Here is a 20022-nt window from a genome sequence, read left to right on the forward strand (position 1 = left end):
TTTTCTGAGTACAGGAAAGAGCTGAGTAACTGAGGTGGAAACTCTTGAGTTGACAAAATTTTCAAGTACAACTTTGGTCTGCTAAGGCACTGATTTGTCGTTCCCTATAAGTCAGAACTCCTGAAAACAATCTCTGTCCTGTTTGGATAGGAGCTTGGGTAAAAGTCAATCATCTACTCCCTTAATGCAAAATGAAGGGAGGCTTCCCCCAATCCAAAGCTTTTGTATTTAAATACATCATAGGGTCATGTAGGCTAGAGCTACCATTTACAAAAATCTGGACTAAACCTCAGTATCACAGAATGGTTGGGGTTGGAAAGGACCTCTGGAGTCATCTGGTCCAATCCTCCCTGCTCAAGCTGTGTCACTTTGAGCCAGTGAAGCTTCTTTTCCAAACACCACAGTTACATCAAGCTACTCTGTACTAGTCAGATTTTTGGATGTAAATTTCTTCCCTGGCACAAGTAGGACTGTGAGAAGTGAAGTTCAACGTAAGTAACCCAGGTTTTGCTCACCTTTAAGCCTGTTACCTTGCCCCACGAAGGTGTACTTATTAAAGTCACTCTCATACATTTCATACCGACTAGCCCTTCTGCTTAGAGCGATTCTTCTTTTCCCCACTTTTTGACTTGCTTCAAAACTTGGGGAATATGAAGTTTTTAAATTGTATGCTTTCAGGGAAGACAGGTGGGGGAGATTTTATGGTCCAAATCTGGACGTTAGTTATCCTTTAATAGAAACTTAGTTCTGTACTAAGATTATACAAAAAGAATTCTTGCTTTGTTCCTTCCTAACCACAGCACAGCTCTAGCTCAAGCCTTAAAGGTTTGGGGCATTTTCAGAACCTCAGTGTAGCTACTTAGTTCTTACAGCTCATCAGCAGTATCATTCCCTACACCACACCACCCGTTCGAACAGCAGGCTGGTAACTATTCTGCCAAACACTGACTGCTAGAAGACACGGAAGCCTTTGTTATGGGCATGTCATAGACTTAGCCCTGGGAGATAAGTGGCCCTCTCCAGCCCTCCTGTTTTTCTGACAAGAAGTCTACTATGAGATCTTCCCCATATTTTTAGCAGAGTGCTCAAACCTGCCAAGGTTATAAATAGCTGGAGGTGGGGGCTGGGGCGTTGTGGGGAGGATGGCAGTGCTAGCCTACCTTCCTGCATCTGTACACTCCGTACCGGATAGCAATAGCTCACTAAATTGGCCTCCGCTACAAAGTCCAGATGTCAAGTCAGGTTTGCTGGCTTACAGCTCGGCACCCTTCCCCCCTTCTTCCTCTTCTCCAGCCAGGTGACTGCTGAAGAGGCCCCAGCAGTGCCTACACACATCCAGCTGGCAAGAGTATAAGGTAAAGGTCATTTCTTTTACCCTTCAGCTAGGAAGGGACAGTTTTGAGTTTCTTTTTCAGGTTCTCCATTAGTAGCAAGTTCTGCAAGGCCAGCCTCCTGCAGTCCCCATCTGGATCTTTCTCCACCACATCTGCAAAAGAAGCAGCCACTGTTAGTTGGAAAATGGGAAAAACTGCTCTTCACCTAACACTTCTCCACTGTTTCACTGACCATCCCACTAAATGCAACAGCAAATGGACCTAACTCTGGGCTGGACATCAGCACTTGCAGGAATTATGTTAGACCAGAAAGCAAAGATGTGCAAACTTGATCATCTTAAGCAGTATGAGTTTAGCTAAGCCCTGACTGTCACTTGTGATAATGCTCAGTTCGTTCTTGTAGCAGAAACAAATAGTCAATTGGGTTGAAACACTACAGAAATGGTCTAACCTTGCATTCCATGGGATAACCTCCATGCCAGAATTTATACTTGTGCCCCTGAGCTATACATAACCTTTCTACAGCTGACCTACTAGCATGAATGCAGTTTGCAATTAGAAATCCACTTACTCAAAAGCCTAAAGTCTCCATTCTGCCAATTCCTGCAATCTAAACAAATGCTCAGTGCTCCCTCCTGAAATCTGTGGTCACACTGCCATTCAAAAGGGGGAAAGAAAGAGGCAGGCCCCAGGTTTCACACATTCTCCATTCTGAGATTAGTCTTCTGATAAACCAGTAGCTCTTTCACACTTTATGCAGCATGTGAGGGAGGGCATGAAGCTGCTTCCAGCAGCTGTTATTTCAGGGGCCCTTAATGGGCCTGCAAAGTAAAAATCAGGATGCACGCAGGATGTCTGAGCAGGGGGAGCCTGGAAGAGCAGAGAGTCTGTGTAAGGATATCCTGTACGCACAAGCAGTGTGCTCAGAGCCCAGTACTGTCAGCCCAAACACATGACTCATTCAGATGGAGTAGGGCTATTTATAACCTCCGGGAGAGCTTCACGATGGTGTTTCCATACTCCCTCTACAGAAGGCAAAAAGGGCGAGGCTACAAGACAGATTAGTACAAGCTCAAACGCTAAGAGAGTGGTGTTGGCACTGTTTCTAATTGCCATGAGCACGGACCTTGAACTGCTGCCACTGAAAGGGAGGCACAGGGCACCAGAGGATCATTCAGGTCCTTACATAAAACAAACTTACCTATGACATAGCTCTACAGCACTTGCAAGGGGTGGGGAATTCCCTCAAAGTCAGCTGCTGAGGAATCAAAGGAACTGTTTCCTAGAAATGTTTAGGTATTCCCTCCCTCCCCCGGGAAAGATTAGGCTACTCAACAGTCAGTCCAGCATGGCATTAAGGGCAACAACAGACAAGTACAAGGTGGATTCTGGCCTCTCTCCCCAGCTGAAATGTCCCAAAGCATCCACTAAGTAGACAGTACTGTGATAGTGTCTGAAGTAGTTTCTTACACCATGATGCAAACACTTTCTAACGGGAAACAGTTCTAGTTACAGCCGAAAGGCTGAAGGGCAGGAACAATCAGTCATATTCACATAATGAACTACAGCAGTCTGCATAGGCTGTGATATAATAACAAATGAGCCAATTTGTAGATTTCTACAAAATGTTTCATGGGTAACATTTTCTAGCCCACTGTTCCTCACTGTGCTTTAGCCATAGAGCAAGAGAAATGTAGATGCTTTAAGCTGAAACCCAGAGTGGTGACTTCTCCTGGCCATTAGGCATGGTTACTAGAAGGCTTGCGTGCCTGACTGCTACAGCAACAGCTGTAATACATGACCCCTCTTGCAAACCTTGTCTGGAAGAGTCATGAAGCAACAGCAAGTCTGCTAGGTCAAAACCATGATTCAATCACAAAAGTAGGTCTCTAGTGACTGACTTCACCTGTTGGAGCAGCAAGGAGGAGCCCAGTGCCTCCCTATAATAGCTGTTTTACCAACAATCTTAAAACAAATAGCAAAGGCATAGCCCAAGAAGCTGTTGTGTTTCAGGAAGCAGCTCTAGAAGCCCTTTAAAATTACACTTAAATCATATCTAACCAGATGGAGAGCCAAGTTGTATTCTTTAAGGTTTCTGAATGGCTCCTACAACAATTTCCCCTTCTCCACTATACAGACAACTGTGATCTTATCCTGGTCTCATTCCCACCAGGATCTACCATGCAATTTTCATGCAAAAGCACTCCATGTAAAGAGATGGCCATTACACTACCTATGGACATAAAAAGATGCTACTAGGTCTGTCATCCTCTTCCTTCTAAAAATAACTCATTAAAACCAGATTACACAGACCCTCATGCTGAAAATACATTTACAACATTCCTGGAAAGGCTTTCCTTGGCAATAGCAGTGTTAACTGCAGAGACAAGCAGATTCCTCAGAGCACACCATGTCATGGGAAAAGTAAAGTTTTTGGCCCCACAAGGCAGCTCTCTTCCTTTTAGAGGGCACAGAGCTCCACAACCTGCAAGGATCAGAGGCCGGCTGTGTCAGTGTCGCTTCCTGCCTGCTCCCTGTGGGAAGCCAACTAACCAAGAGCAAGAATGGTGAAGGAAACCAAGCCAGGGAGTCACACAAGGTCCACTCAAAATACAGTGGAGGCTTCAGAGCTACAAAGCACAGTGTTATTTCCTCTTGTACTTCCAGCACACTGCAATACCTGACCACCAATTTGTACAGTTCCAGCCTACCAGAACCCACAAACATAGCTTGTGTTGATGTAAGGTGTGTTGGGTGCATCATGCAAAGTCATTTGTTGTTTTTCATAGGTTGTTCTTTCTATCAGCAATAGGAAGTTAGGAGATGGGGCCATGCTCTTCTTCCTCCTATTTTTAGCACTGATGAAACTCATTTTCTGTGCACATGGTGTAAATGGGCCATACAAGCCTTGTACATTGCTGCTGGCCAAAGTCACTGCCTGGATGTAATATGCAGTGTGACACTACTTTCTGCAGCTTCATGAGATGGGTGGTTGGATTCTTAGAGAAAGGGGGCACATAATACATTTTGGGATTCTTTTTGGTTGGCCTGTAAGGTGAGGATAGTCACACTTTGAAATGTCATATGCAGCTCTCAGCTTATCCTTTAGATACCTTGGTAATACATCTGTACAGCGCACAGTGTGGTCTGGTATTTGTCCTAAACTTACAAGCGGCAATAAATATGCTTATCATGCAAATATCTGGTGCACAACACTAGGACATTACTGCTACAATCACAATTAAAGAGATGTTGCACAAAGACTGCATCACTACACAGAAATACACTGGCGTACACCACGACATCTTACCTCCCAGCCAGGACTGAGTCTCCAAAAGCTCTTCTGTCATGTCTTGCAGAAGGTGTTCCGTAGGGACACTAAGGAGCATGGAAGAGATACAGGACAAAAGACCCTGGCGCACATACCTGTTGGAGAAAGACTGAACTGGTTAGAGCCTAAAGCTTCGTGCTCTACCTTGATTTCCTCACCTCAGGGCTTCTCCAGTTTCAAATGTTTGTGATTATGATGACTTTTGCCATATTCCTACTGATTAGGAGTGTAATCATGCACCAGCTGGCAGACTGCCCACATACAGAGCTCCCTGCCATGCTGTGGTGCAGGGAGCCTAGCATAATTCAGAGTCCCAGACAAGTCTGAGATCAAAAAAGAAATTGGATGTTTACAGCATTTTGGCTACATGTCTTAGTTTCTTTCCAGGGTTGAATGCTTGAATTGAATCTAAAGTTTTCTGAGCTCCCTGAGTAAACATAGATGAAACTATCACATGGATAGTTGATCAAGAAATTTGTCATGCTTTCTACAAGTGACTGTACCTCCACACTAGAAGACACTAGCCAAGTTCATATGTTGGTCTGACATTAAAGCAATGCCTTCATTACATATTCTTGCAATACTCAGTCATAAGAACACAAGGCTGGAGGAGAGCATAGAGTTAATGCATTCAGTCATTGACATTCTCGGTCCGGTGCTAGTAGTAGACAAAGACAAACCATGGCTGGAGACTGGCTCACAGCTGATCTTTAAAAATGAAAGCATAGAACTACAACTCACGAGTCAGTGTGGAAACGCAGAGCCCAAACAAACTCCAGCAGTGCCTTTCCCATTGCAGAAACTGCCTGCAAAACAGGATTATGACAGAAACACTGAATACCTTCACGTTCACACTGCCCTACAGAACTGGACCTTGAGATACACCATTGTGAAGATCAGGGTTACAGTTAACTTTATTTTACAGATGAGGAAACTGAGGCTGTAAAGTGAAATGATGTGCCCAACCTCCCCCAGAAGTTGATAGTTTTTCTACCATAAGCAGCAAAAGATAGCGTAGGGTTGTCTTGAATACCATGTCTCTTTTCTGACCATTTTTTCCCAGCCCTTTTTGCAACTTCTCAGCACACATGACTCAAACTTGCTGCCAGTCTAAGTGTAGCAGGCCTCAGAGCACACTGCTATTTCAGAAGGCACCTCTGAACTCCCAGGCTGGAAGCCTCTCCTGCTATCTGCAAGCTCATGCAGCCTTCCTTACCACAGTGTTGACAGCCAAGTACATCAGGATTGCTAAAGTGTGGACCAGTCTTCCAAGGACAAAGTGATCTTCCCCCAGGAGATCAAATGTTGTCAAAGGCCTGCAAGTGCAAGATACACAGTCCTGTAGCAGTGAGAAGGCTGATCAGTGCCTAGCTGGAACAGTCAGGGTGGTTATGCAGGCTGAACTGTCCTCCACAAGCCTGAATCCCTACGACAACAGTCATTATACAGCAATCCCCAGTTTAACATAGGCCACAGCCGTTTGCTCTCATTTTTGCTCCCAAACCAGTAATATCCTCTACTCTTACAGCAGGTATCACTTATTCTACCAACAGGCTTTACTTAGAAAGAACTGAATGCAAAAGCTAGCACCACTGCCATACTAGAAACAAACCATTAAGACTGGTATTACAAGAATCTTGATTATCATGGAATCAATTACTCAGCCTTCCTCAAGTTAGCAAAGACTTAAGTGATTGATAATAAACTGTGTCCTGTATCCTATAACGTGGTCACAAGGACCAGTCCAGGTGACAGGCCAAAACCTGAGACAGAGTTAACTGGTTAAAGACTGCAGTCTGAGTTCTGTGGTTTTGTGTGAACCTCCCAAGGTGGAGGGTCAGCCAGGATAACAGGTTTGGTACTGCTAAAATCATCTGCCTGTGTGTACCTGCTGACAGGTATGTATCTTCACTTCTGCAGGGTCTTATGCACGCCCGCCCAACAAGACTTCATGGGATAAGTCCAAGAGACCACATACCCCTCCTCTCTAAGTTTTATGCACGAGCCAGGCATCAGTGTGTTGTCACTGGACTCCGTACAGCTTCTGGGCTTCAGTCTGCTGCTCTGAGGCAAGCAGAACAAGCAGAAAGGTTCACTGTGCAGCTGCCATGCCTACGTCCCAAGGTATTCACACTTACCTGTCAAAGTGCTGAATCAATGGAAAAAAGAAGTGCCCAACAACAGAATTGAACTCATTTGGGCTGGCAGCCAGTTCCGCTTGAGACTGACCCTGTCCAAGAGAAAAATGAAGTCTAGACACAACATGCAGCATTCGACTCTTCCACTTCACTGGACACTGTCAAGGCTACGGGTTCCTTGCAGCCATCTCATTTTCAGCCACTGCTTGCTTGTACGCCTATGGCTACTAGTTTCCAAACTGGATGGCTCACTTCCCACTTCAGATCCTCTCACACATCTAAGTATTTTAGTACAATATAGCGCAGTACTGCTGGGCTAGATAGAAGAAACAAGAACATGCAAGGGATAAAGGAGTTTTGGAAGACAAGTTCTCCAGGATGAACCACAAGGGAGTTCTGGGAACCAGGAAACTGGCATCAATTTATCTCCCTGAAAAGTAGGAAGGCTGAGACAGTCCAGTCCAGAGGCAGCTAGTCTGATGGAGGAGGCTCTAGGATCTGTGAGGTGCAGTCACAGCTCCCTGCAGTGGCCAGACAAGCTCAGAACAAGCATAGAACAGCTACAACTATCCCTCAAGGCAAGGCAAGGAGTTCAAGGTTTATTCTCCTTTCCCTGCCGGAAGAGAACTACAAGAGTTGGTACTCTGCACTGCAAGATTCAGCCAGATACTAAGATAAATTTATATTTGAAGTTACACAGTCTTTCTTTTGGATTGGGCCCAATTTCACAGGTATTTTGCTCTTTCCAGACAGAACTACAGCAACTCCTAGCATCCCTATTTTTGCTGGATTTGACATTAGTTTGTTTCTGCCCTGGCCTCACCGTAGCAAATCTCCGAGTCTTGCTTTTGATCCTCTCATCAACAATTCTTCTCCAGTCCTTAGAGCTGTCACTTCCAGGAAGGAGCTGGATACAAGGGTTTTGAGCACCAGAATGCTTGGTCTTCCTATGGGATTTGGGATAGGACAGTTCCTGAGCTGCCAAAACCAATACCTAGATGAAAAAGAGGGAGGTTCTGTTAAAAAGTGGTAATCCCTGCACTAGGGAACAACAACAGAGTTACCTGCACGCAAATTGATAGGAACAGCAAAGCAGAAAGGCACAACAGGTTTAGAATGAAGAACAGCAAGCTAACTGATCCCCAAAAATCCAGTTGGCTCTGAGGTACTGACCAAGCACTTGGTCACTTAGCCCTGAAAGAGAACAGTGGCTCCCTTCTTCAGACACAGTAAGTGAAATGATGTAGGAGTCATCACAGGCAGATTGCTGTCTTTCAGAAAGTGAAGATATTACAGACTGATGACGTGTTAGGAAACAGCGGCTTCTCCTAGGCAAATAAGCATCATATGTTTTGCATTCTGTGAGGAAGGATCACTGTACACATGGAGCGTAGAAGGGTTACAAATGAGAGGGGAATGCCAGGCACAAATACTAACGTAAGACATTCCCATGTCTGCCTCCTCCTATGAGGAATACAGGGTAACCCCATTACATCTCAGGGAAACAGCACTGGTGCAACAGACACAAGGGAAGTGGGAAGTTAAAAGAAGAGCACTTACATCGAGAATGTCCATGCGCTGACGAAGACTGTAGTTCAGCGAGTAGAACTGGGTGGTCAAGTACTTTGCTACCTGTACAGAAAAATCAAGGCACAATGAACACAAACCCAGGCTGGAAACAGCCTTCTCACTAACTCTAAAAGCACTCCATTTCAGGAGAAGTCCTGCTTCCTGATAGTTAACAACAAGCCTCCAAGAGAATGGAAGAGACATGCTGTGCAAATAGGGAAAATTCAGACACTTTCACTTCTAGATTCTCCCAAAGGAAGTAAGTACCTATGCAGAGGTATCCAAACAACTGCCATGGCAGCTTTGGCACTTTGAAGGAGACCTTACTGTGGCCTTTCAATACTTAAAGGGAGCTCATGAGAAAGACGGAGAGAGACTTTTTACCAGGGCCTGTACTGATAGGACAAGGGGTGAAGGTTTTAAACTGACAGAGGACACATCTAGACTGGACATAAGGAAGAAATTCTTTACTATGAGGGTGGTGCGACACTGGAACAGATTGCACAGAGAAGTTGCAGATGCCCCATCATAGGAAGTGTTCAAGGTCAGGCTGGATGGGGTTTTGAGCAACCTCATGTAGTGAAAATGTCCCTGCCCATGGCAGGGAGGGCTGGAAGTAGATGATCTCTAAAGGTCCCTTCCAACCCAAACCATTCTGTGATTAAAATCACCAGTCAAGTGTTCTACATAAGCCCTCTGTGCCTCAGCTTCCCACTATGTGAAACCATCTCCCCTTCAGTGCAAGAAGTCCTTATCTAACTTGCCTTGTCAGCTATACTCATACTAACAGCCTCCAAACAGCTTCTGCAGTCCACTACAGCTGACAGTTTTCTCTTTCCTGTTGTCATGCATTGCAGATTCTTCAGTACATAGCCCATCTCTGCATAAATGCTGTCAGACATGAACTAGCTATTCTACCACACTTCTATCAAGCTAGCAAAAGACTTCAGCTGCTTAAATTTTTGCCTGTGCCTCAAGTGGAAAAAGGAAAGCAGAGGGACTCACAGGTATTGGATCTGTGGTTAGAACAGCCACTTGAGCTCTCTGACGGAGTTCCACAAAGCCTTCAATACAGGTCTTCTCCTCCAGATGCAATAATATTTTTGCCAGCTCCACACTAACCTGCTCAAAATACAAAAAGAGGAATCAAATCCCTGCAGGTGTTGTGTTTTTTTTTCTCTCACAGGATTTACATACCATTTCTAACATTTAAGCAAAAAGGGTATGGAATATAGGCAACATGTCCATTACTTAGGAGGGGGAGAGAACACATTAAGCTAAATGCCATCAGGACAGATTTCTCAAAGCACTGAACAAACCCCTATTCCAATTTCTCTGTCCACATTCACTTTGGCTTTTTGGACAAGTGGTGGCCTCATGATTTAGGAGGACTTGTCACTGTAACTGACAGGTTAAAGGGTACAGTACCACACCCAAAGCCCGTCCAGCTCAGTAACATGCTTGATGAGCAGCAGCAGGTTGCGCACTATTTACCAGACTACACCCCTTGCCTTTCTCAGCTGACAAATGCCTATATCTCTGCCACCTTCAAGTGATCACTAACATGTGGAGGTGAGGACTCATCACACCGGTGACCTCATCCCAAGTTCCTCTCACCTGAGCTTTTCATCTTGACCAGTACAACCCAGTTACTCCCTCCAGAAGACATTATGCTTGTATAAGCAAATAGGGAAAGTCCATTTGATTTTATCTCCCTTTTTGTTAGGGAATAACAATTAAATTCAATTTCAATTCAAAATCAATTAAATCTAAAATTAAAATAAATTGGTCTGTGGAATTCACGGCTGCTCTGTACTGTATCTCTAATTTTTTTCTGCCCAGCACAAAGCATGGAGCTTCCTCTGCTTCCTCACATTACTGGCAAGGTCTATTTGCAATGCATTTCATTTTCAGCGCTAGAGCTAGTAAATGCCAGCACCTTTGCCTGCTCCTTTGCGCTCTGTATCCTCACCTCCAAAGCAACTATTTCCTTCTGTTTCCCTTCCCAAGTTGAAAGCTTTAAATCCAGGTACACATTAGCCTAGCCTGATGCTCTGTTGGCATGTTTAGTCTTCTCATGAGGGCAACAGGATAACCCTGTATTACAGCCCACTGGTAACTTAGCTCATATTACTTCACCTCTCTTGTTGCTGCTGGATTCTTTCGAACCAAGCTCTCAAGAGTCTTGACTGTAGCTTCCCATTTGTCCACATCTTCAGATCCTGTCAGGACTGAAGGTAATCAAAAGACAAACAAAAGCTATTAACAGAATGGTTGGGCTTGGGTATATATACCCCCAACTTTCTTCTGCTAATAGTTTGTCTTGTTTTAGGCAGGTATCACTGACCCACCACATGACTGGTATTAGGAACCAAACTGAAATTACTCAGAAATTACAGTTCAACACTTGAGCCCACATTACTGAAATCCTACAGCTTCTTCAAATTAGCTCAGAAAACCATAAATCTACACAGAGACCATTCTCCCAAAACCAGTAAGAAACAGATAAAGACTCAGCCCAAAATCTCCTACCTTCAATACAGTCTCGGATATACACAGGAGCCTTAATCTTTAGTTCTTTATCCTCTGACATGTCATAAGGGATGAGGTCATCATCACTGTAAAAGAAATAAAGGCAGGAATTAGTCTATGGGGTATAGATGTTCTTCCTTTCCCCAGCTATCCACACAAAAGGGAAAGAACCAGCACATAACATTGTCGTAACGCCATCACTCTTGCATCATCCAGCAGCACTGTTGAAGCCTAGCCTGAAATGGTTCCTTAGAAAGTTCTATGAATTACTCTGAAGCTCAGTGAAATAGCAGTTCTGTGACCAGATCTGGAACTGGATCTCCTGGTCAGTGCAGAAAGGAGTCAGGTCACCAAGAGACTAGAAGCTGATTTTTGAGATTTCTTTATATATTGGGAAAGTGACAGAATAAGGCAGGCCCACTATTAAAATGGGTAGATAGATACATGTTTCCTGGAATTGCGAATATAAGTCAAATGGAATAAATACAATGGTTGTACATGACATAGGTGTTGCTTAAATTATTGACTAACATACTTGCGTGCAACTTCCCACAAAGTCCTACCCTGCTGCATACCACTCAGCTGAACAAGGTCAGAAAACACAAGATTTGCCAAGAAACGCAGCTACTGATAGCTCCCTTCTCCCCACATCTGTTCTTAAGAAGCTGCCATTTATTTTCCATTTCCTACCAGTTTCTTGCCCATACCTGTCAAGTTCAGCATCTGACTCCTCATCTGACATCACAAGGGCTGTTGTATGTGATTTCTTGTTACTTTCCAATACCAACGGTGGTGCAGCATCTGCTTTCTCATTCCTGCTGTGAGGAACAAGAATATTAAAACCAGTAAAGTAAAAGTCCCTACTCACAGGCAAGAAACTACCCACACCATCAACCCTTGCTGCCTAAACAGAATGGCAGATCATTATTTCTGCTGCAGTCTCCCACCTAGCTTGGCCAACACAAGGAACAAAGTCCTGGGAAGAAGAATGGGGTGAGGGGAGAAGAGAAGCAGAATCTCTTAAGAGAAGAGCAATGGATTACAAAAATTAAGCTAACTTGCTGTGTTCCCCCTGCACTAACTTGTACCTAAGACTGCTAAGGAAAGACCCATCTGTGATAACTGGATCACACTGGCCTGCACCATATTTGAAGCTATGAATTAAACTGAATAAATGGGGAAGAAACATCTTTATTGCTAGTGGGATGAATACAGTAATGGAGAAATTTTTTTTCTGACTCTGTACCTATTTCTGTGGACTTTGGCATGTCCTTTCATCTCTCCATTTCTCAAATGCTGTCTACGCCCCTAAAATGGGAGCAAAAAACCTGTATTTCACAGGAGTGCTGGAGAGTTTCATTTGCTAATAACATGAAGTGCTTCATCCATCTGCTGATAGAATTAAGTGCTTCAAAGAGCCTCAGCAGATGCTACGGAAGTTAGGAGCACCAAAGAACCAGTCTTTGGAATGCCAGACAGGCTAGATTATTGTCATGGATAAATGGGCTAGGGGCATATGGCCCAAATGCCAGATTTCCCAGATGTGAACAGAAAGGCTCACTTGATTCCACCCAGGGGCACACAACACCCCTAGAAACTGCAGCATGGTTTCACCACATGCAGCTATCAAACAAGCAATTTTAATACATACTACCATTTCAATTACAAATTCAATGTAACTACACTGCTCTGTAAGAATAAAGTGCATTAAAATGCTTAAGAATATGTAAGACATCCTGAATACTGTATACAGTTCTAGTGTGTAACTCAAAAAAAGGTATGGAGAAGAGTAAAAAGATGGCATGGAGATGAAGAGTAGCAATATCTTACTTATCATCTGGAAGGCTGGGGACAACACAGAATGATGGAGTCTGCACCAGAAGGGACTTCAATTCTCTTGCTTCTTCATCTTCTTCATACTAGACATTCAGAATAACTGTTACTGAACTCTATTTGATTTGCCCAGCATTCAACATTTGACCCTTTGACTGCACGCAAATGAAGACTGAATCGTGAGCAGATGAACCCACACAAATCCCATTTCTTTCAATCACTGTGCTGCCAGCAGTAATGTATTTATGGCATATAGCAATCTGTGCCATATGTAATCGTTGTCCCTATATTTAACAGTAGTACCTGATCAGACCTTGCCTGAATGTTATTTACAATCTTTAAAACATTTAATAAGTGGCAATGCAACATGAGAGATGATGCAGGTTTTTATAGAATTAATGTGATTTAATTATGTAATTCTTATAAAGTCTCCTGGAAATAGCAGAGCATATATCCCCATGTCAGTCTTGAGAATCTCAACTCGGAGCAGGTCTTCCCACTGTGTCAGGGACTGAATGTTCACCACTAGTTTAGGTTTGAAGTTCCTTCTCAACTTCCACAGGTCAGATTCCAATTCCCTCATGCAATACGATAATCCTCTAGCAGTCCTTTATTATCAACAGTTTACCCAGAACTTTGCCATTGGATTACACTCTTAAGGTCATTCTCAGTCACCTGGCTATTTTCTATACAATTGTTTTTTGTAAACAGATATCGCCTCTTTTTGAAAGTATTGCTGCCTCTCCTTATTTCCAGACAATAAGTGTTAGAACTTGCTATAATGCCTAGATCATCTGATTTAAAGCTTTTATTTCCTCTAAGCCCTGCACACCAAACAAATTTCATTATAACCTTCACCTGAAACTTCAGGACAGGCCCATCAGTATTTATTTTTGAACTAATGCTCTCTGCCACAATCATTCCCAGACGCCGTATTTGTGGCAGGTTGCTGTCCAAGTGGCATTTCACACCCTCCATCATGCTTGTGAGAAGCTCTGAAAAAAAAAAACCACCAAAAAACAACAAAACAGCGCATGGAACAATGACAGAAACAAACATTCATCTTTATGCCGGTTCCCAGAGAGGGCATCTTTAGCCATTCACCACACAATAATGGGTAGAAAGATAGGAAGGGCCCTCACAACTATGACTCCTCTTTCAGCAATGGCAGTATTGCCCTTCAGCACCAATATAATAAACCCATGCTTTTTCATGCGGTACAAAGTCAACAGAACATTACAATATATTCTAAATTTGAAATATTTTGGTTTTCGCTGAAACTAAAAAGGATAGTAAGTCAAGGCAATCTTTAGCTTGTTTTTACAGTGCTTCAAAGCCGCTTAAGTAAAAAGTCATGTTTTGAGGAAGCTACAAATTCTAACCAGTACAACCATCATGGAGGGAGAAATTACCCTCACCACCTAGATAAGCGGAAATGGGCATGTAACACCAGTGTTTCTCAGCCCACAGAGAATGATGGTTGCCAGCTTTACCAGGCAGGCTTACTGCTTTAAGTAGTAAAAAGCTTATCTTTTCAACAACTGTCAGATAAAAAAACATTATAAAACTACAGTACTGTTAGTAAATAACAGGTCACTTATTCACCTAAAAAAGAATTAATTCTAGAATGAAACAGATGAACAGGTCTTGTAAGTCAACCCTCTCCCCGCCAAAAGCCACACACACACAGAAGTAACTCTAGACATTGGACAGAATTTTTTTTTATTGCAACTGAAAGAAATTTTTGACTAGGACCCCAATGTGCTACACACTGTATGACTACAGAATAGGAGGTCCTTGCCAGTAACTCACTATCCCTACTCACCTCACACTGAGGGGAGCAGAATGACACAGACAAATGCCCATGGATAGTCAGAGACCAAACAAACAGCTTTTTATGCTGATGTACTTTCCTCTGTCCCCTTTGAAGCCTTACTCATGCTCCAACGGCAAGCCTATGAATTACAAATCACACCATTCCTCTAACAAGTCCCAGAGTTAATCCTTGTTCTCCTGTGACAAAACTTAAGGGTTCCTAAACCACTGTTCAGGTCAGAACCTTAGTTCAAAGATATGCTTCTCCAATTTCATAATTTAAAGCTATACACTTGGAATTATATCATATCAGTACTAAAGAAAAAGAGGATTCCAGCAGGCTACGCCATTTGCCAAGATGAAGATGGGACAATTTTGTTTATCCATAGATCAAAACAAGATGTTTTTCCACTCACAGTCAGACCTTCTGTTAAACAAATCCAACCCTACCACCTCACCTTGTCTGCAGCTCTCAATTTCAGGTTCCTTCAGGTGGGAGAGGCAGATAAGGATGGCCTTGCTAATATACTGCTGCTGCTCAGGTGGAGAGTGTTTCACAGCACTACTGCTTCCCCAGGTCTCCAACAGTTCTTGCAGCACCTAAATCAGAGAACTTGAAATGGATCTTTTCTACACATAAGTAATCTTTCAGAAACACATTTTTGAAACCTGTTTTCATACAGCACTTTGTATATTCTGATGGCCCTTTGGTCTTCATGCTTCCCAGTGAACTTTATGCTCCCTACAAACAGAGCTAACTTTGTATTTCAGGGCCCAAAACATACTGTTTGACCAGCTGAGAACTCCACACCACCTTTGTTTAATATACTAAGTATGGAGGGGGTTTATTTAAAATTACAAAGATGTTTATTTCTCATAAATATTATATGCAAAGCAATATGCATTATTGTCAAAAAACAGTATGATATTATATGGTTTTGTGTGTTTTCAGTCCAATCTTATATAGCTGCCAGTACTTCCAGATAATTTTACAATGTGTAACCAGTGAAAAAACAAACTAACTGACAAAATGGTAGAGATTTCCAGACATACAAATTTCCTATAAGTTCCATCACACTGGTGACTTGGAGGGAGAAAATATCTGCATCCTCACTGAGGAAAAGGTAGATGAGAGAGATTCTGATTCATCAACGATTTGGCACACAGACAGTTCTCAAACAACTTCATCACTTGCTGCCACTTGCCCAGCCACACAAACAGGGGATGACAGAGGAAGCTGGGAAGGATGGAAGACATGGGACATCTGTCGGAATTCAAGCCTCATTAGTTTTGCTACTTGGAAGACAATTTACCAATTAAATATGAAAAACTAACACCAGCAGTGCAGAAAGTCTTCTATTTGTATATCACAATTTCCTTGTGATATGGTAGGGTTTCCCTCACTCTCATGAACAGTAACGGAAGTGTCTTAGAGAAGTACTGAAACTCTGCACCCCACAGACACACATACACACACACTCACACGGTAGAATTTTTTTCCATCAGATACCTCACCAACAATATTACTTAACCTTACTTTGATCAATAAGGCACGCCGAAGGCTATCCAAGGACAGGTAGCCAAGGAGGTTCTGCAGCACCGCAGTCTGCAACAAAAAACACGAGTCTTGCTTTAACTGGGCATAAAGTTGTCATCCAGCAATGACAAGTGTGTATTTTTACTATGTTAAACTTTTCATTCTGAGGGACTGGTTGACAACATTCAGAGACAGAAAAGTAAGCAAATTTAAAAAAAAAACCACACCACACAAACACACACATGCAGTTGCTGATGAAATATATGGAAAAACAGGACAGGAGTACAGCACGGTGTTTTTGCCACCAACCAGATCAGCACAGTCCCAGGCAAACAAGGAACACAGGAAGTCTAGAGAATATCTCTCACATCACAAGCCACAGAACACTTCCTAACACCTTGTGACAAACTTAGGTGCACAGGAATAAAAAACCAACAGTCTTCATCTCATCTAATACTAATCCGTGAGGGAGAGTCATGGCTTCTTCAGTCTTTTCTTTCAGGTTCTAAATTAACTAGATGTCTCCAGCTACCCAGAACACTGAAACTGTGTGCAAATAACCATTTGGTTCCAGAAAAAGAGTACAGTAATTCGTTAATCGCCATCAACCCTGAGAGGGCACATGAATCCTACAATTTCAAAGCAACCATTTACCACTCCCTCTTCACTACATTCAGCTGACAGGATGTAAGCCAACAGCTGCACAACTCAGGTACATGCAGAGACTGAAGGCTGATTTCAGAATGAAGACTTAAATCTTAAGAAGACCTGAAGCTCATCTAAAAACCACATTGGCACTTGGGGAAAACAGGCATTACAATACCGCTGTTCAAGGTGGAGTCCTTACCGTGTGGCAATACTGCAAGAGCAGCACCTTCTGTGTCACCACAAACTGAGCTTTCTTGTTTTTCACAACCAGGTTCCCCAGCAACCTAGACAAGACATCTGCCCTAGCAAGACAGGTTAAGAGCAAAACATTAGGAATCCATGTAATTACTGTCATGCTGCTACTAATCCTAGGAAATTCTGTGAGCAGCTATTTGCAACAAAGTCTCTAAAACACCTCTAAACTTTAAGAGTGAGCCAGTAATTGCAAAGAATGTTTTCACTTCTTTTTTCACTGCATGTCATGACACGGATCTTTAAGGAATGGTGCAGGTTCTCCCTGAGAGGGAACAATCAACTACTTCAATTTACCCCTAGAGCCTCTCAGGAAATGGTACTGCAGAAGAAACCACCTACACAAACACACACACACGTCAGCATCTTTCAGAAACTGATTCTGCAAGTATTTGTGAAAAAATTCCAGCCTTTGGTCTGGATCAGGGAGGAAAGCAGAGTTCTTACCCGGGTGCTCTCTGCACAAAACCAAGGACCACTGCTTCCATCCACCGATCAGGCACACATTCAACCAATCGCCAGCATATTCTTTGCCAGATGCAGTCTGACTTGGTGAGATCCGTTAGGCAGGGTACCAAAACACTCAGAATTTCCTCTGAAGTGGAAGAGAAAATAGGTAAATACACCAGATGGACAGAACTGGTGCAATGGTACTCAAGGTCAGCCTCCAAATTTCAAGATCCTTTCAAGATGAAGAAATACAATGTACAGTTTGCAGTTCTAAATTGCCCCTGTGGGAAGAACTAACCTAAGATGATTAAGGAACTTCCAAGTATTCCTCATCACACTAAACAGCTAGAAAATCTTTCCTCTTCTTCCCCAGCCCTGTTAACTACTGCATTCAGTGGCTTAAAAGTCCTAAGCAAAGCCAGACTGAAGGCTACTCATGTGAGGGGGTTATTACATATACCAGTGATTTATGCTAGCATTTACAAGGCACTTTTAGACCACTGGATGAAAAGCACTAGAAGAGCATTTAATAGTTATACCCCAAATGGCAGGATGAGAAGACTAACGACCTCATCAATTTTTGAGAGAGCAGATCACTTTCACATGAGCTGACAGAAAAGCATCAACATCTATCAGATATGTAGTTAAGTAGCCTCAGAAAGCAGACAGCAGCCCATGCAGTCCAACTCACAAATCCCCCAAAGTATTAATTGGTCATCTCCCACTCCCTTTGTTGGTCATCATCATAGTCATCCTTCCATACTACTACCGTAAAACAGACTTTCCCCCCTCCCCAAAATAGTACTGAAAAACACTCACTTTGTCTTCCATGAACGCATACCTTCCCCAGGACATGAGAAACAAAAGAGATTGAGCAATCCAAGCCACCTGGGATAAAACAGACACAAGCTTAACAAGAGCATCACCAGTATCCTCCAAACAACCTTCAGAAGGAGGTGCATACACTTCTACAAGTACTGAAGCCTGAAAACATAGATTAACTATTTCTCTTCAATCATCATCTCATCTTCCCCCCACCACCTGCCTCCAGGCACAAAACAGCACCCAGTCTTATTTACACACAGTGAGAGTCAGAAGACTAAAGTAGCTCAGTCCCACTTTAACACAATGGTAACAAAGCCAGTGGTTCATTCAGTGCCATTTAAATCTTCCCTACAATTCCTTCAGCACAGACCAAGTGACCGCAATTAAGCTTTGGCAACAGATGATGCTATTTAACTGCTTGTAGGGTTGCAGCTTTCAGTGAGATTTTACAAAGCTTTGGCTGCCTTCCTTACTCCTGGTATCTTATGCAACAAACTTCAGCCTGAAGGATAAACATGAGGCTCTGCAATACCCATTATCTGTATTTCAAGCACCAGCCAAGGGGGTCCCATGCACAAAACACTTTTGAAGAAGAGCCACCTCTATAGCACAGTCGTCCTGCAATCTTACCTCTTAGAGAATCGGAGATCTTCTGCAGCACCTGGATAATTGCACCACCCAAGAGAGGAAAGTAGTTCTGTGGGAAGAATACTGCTGGGTTTTTCCCCTGGAGTTTATTGCTCACATGATCAGGCAAACATACAATCTTGTTGAGCAGGGCCTCTTGCAGCTCAGGTGAGCCAGCTTGCGCTTGCTGCTGACAGACCTCCCACATCAGCGCTGAAATCCGTCCCTCCTGTAGGAACTGTTCCAGTACCTCAATGACCTCCCTCGGGTGAACACTAGGACTGGAAGAAAGTAACTGGAATAAGTCCCTGCCCCTTTTAACTGATAACAAAAGACAGTGCATGCTATTGTGGTCTCACCACTACAACATTGCGGCTCAACCACACAGAATTTTAATCCAAAACAAGTTAAAATCAAAGCGATTTTAATCCCTTTGTATCTCTACGGTTTCCTTGGCTCCTAGCATTTCAGGATATTCAACAAGCGTAACTGAAGACAGTTTTGTGACCTCTGCAGGAAGCACCGGTGCTGTACGTGGGTTTTGAAACGAAGGGATTCAGGGGGCCCGAGGGCAGTGCAAGGCCTCCCCACGCCCACTCCCATCTCCGTCCACTCGCACGTTTATGCCCCCCGTTACACCACAGGTGGGGCACCCTCAGACATCCCTCCTTTTGCGCTCCGAGACGAACTCGGAGGCGGAGGAGCCCCCTCTCAGCTCTCCAGGCCACCGCGCCGCCTGACGCCCGCCTCCCACCGGGATTCAGGCCCCAGGAGCCCCAGCCGGGCCCGCGGGAGCCGCCCGCCAAGCCTAAACCGGACTGACCCCGGGGAGACGAGGGCTTCCAGCAGGACGCAGAGGGCGAGGCCGGGCGGCCCCTCAAGGAAGCAGCCCTGCCACACGCCCTCGGGCCGCGCCGCGCGGGGCGCCCGGGCCAGGCTCCGCAGGAAGGCGCCGAAGAGCGCCCGCTCCCGCTCCCCGAGGGTGGCCGGGCCCCCCGCCGCCGCCAGAGCGGTCCGCACCGCGCCCAGCGCCGCCGCGGCCCCGTCCCCGCCCCGCTCCAGCGCCGCCACCGCCTCCCTCAGGGCCCGCTCCAGCGCCGCCGCCATGGCGCCGGCGAAGCAGCGACCCCA

At 44.1% G+C, this 20022-nt stretch overlaps 1 protein-coding gene across 2 annotated transcripts; it reads right to left on the reverse strand.

The window, feature by feature from the left end:
* Positions 1-26: 26 nt before the first annotated feature.
* TELO2 (telomere maintenance 2) lies at positions 27-19998 on the reverse strand. 2 transcript variants are annotated; one of them, XM_049835574.1, is made up of 20 exons: positions 19715-19998; positions 18895-19172; positions 18259-18327; positions 17437-17584; positions 16937-17039; positions 16090-16158; positions 15011-15152; positions 13596-13732; positions 12735-12823; positions 11612-11719; positions 10905-10990; positions 10512-10603; positions 9378-9494; positions 8364-8435; positions 7627-7797; positions 6804-6895; positions 5882-5981; positions 5407-5471; positions 4645-4760; positions 27-1486 (listed from the first exon to the last, which is right to left on the reverse strand). In XM_049835574.1, the coding sequence occupies exons 1-20, from the start codon at positions 19996-19998 to the stop codon at positions 1383-1385; spliced, it is 2442 nt and encodes an 813-aa protein (XP_049691531.1). In that variant the 3' UTR covers positions 27-1382. The 2 variants fall into 2 exon arrangements, with proteins under 2 accessions (XP_049691531.1, XP_049691530.1); XM_049835573.1 differs by having other exon boundaries at positions 11612-11722.
* Between the last annotated feature and the right edge of the window lie 24 nt (positions 19999-20022).

This window comes from Accipiter gentilis, chromosome 33 (genome assembly GCF_929443795.1).
Source record: "Accipiter gentilis chromosome 33, bAccGen1.1, whole genome shotgun sequence".
NCBI lineage: Eukaryota > Metazoa > Chordata > Aves > Accipitriformes > Accipitridae > Astur > Astur gentilis.

Coding starts and splice junctions, on each gene's coding strand:
- TELO2 (XM_049835573.1), bottom strand. CDS start 19,998: ATGGCGGCGGCGCTGGAGCGGGCCCTGAGGGAGGCGGTGGCGGCGCTG. Junction 19,173..19,714: donor GAAGCCCTCGTCTCCCCGGG/GTCAGTCCGGTT, acceptor ACTTTCTTCCAG/TCCTAGTGTTCACCCGAGGG. Junction 8,436..9,377: donor TAACCACAGATCCAATACCT/GTGAGTCCCTCT, acceptor TTTTCTGTACAG/GTAGCAAAGTACTTGACCAC.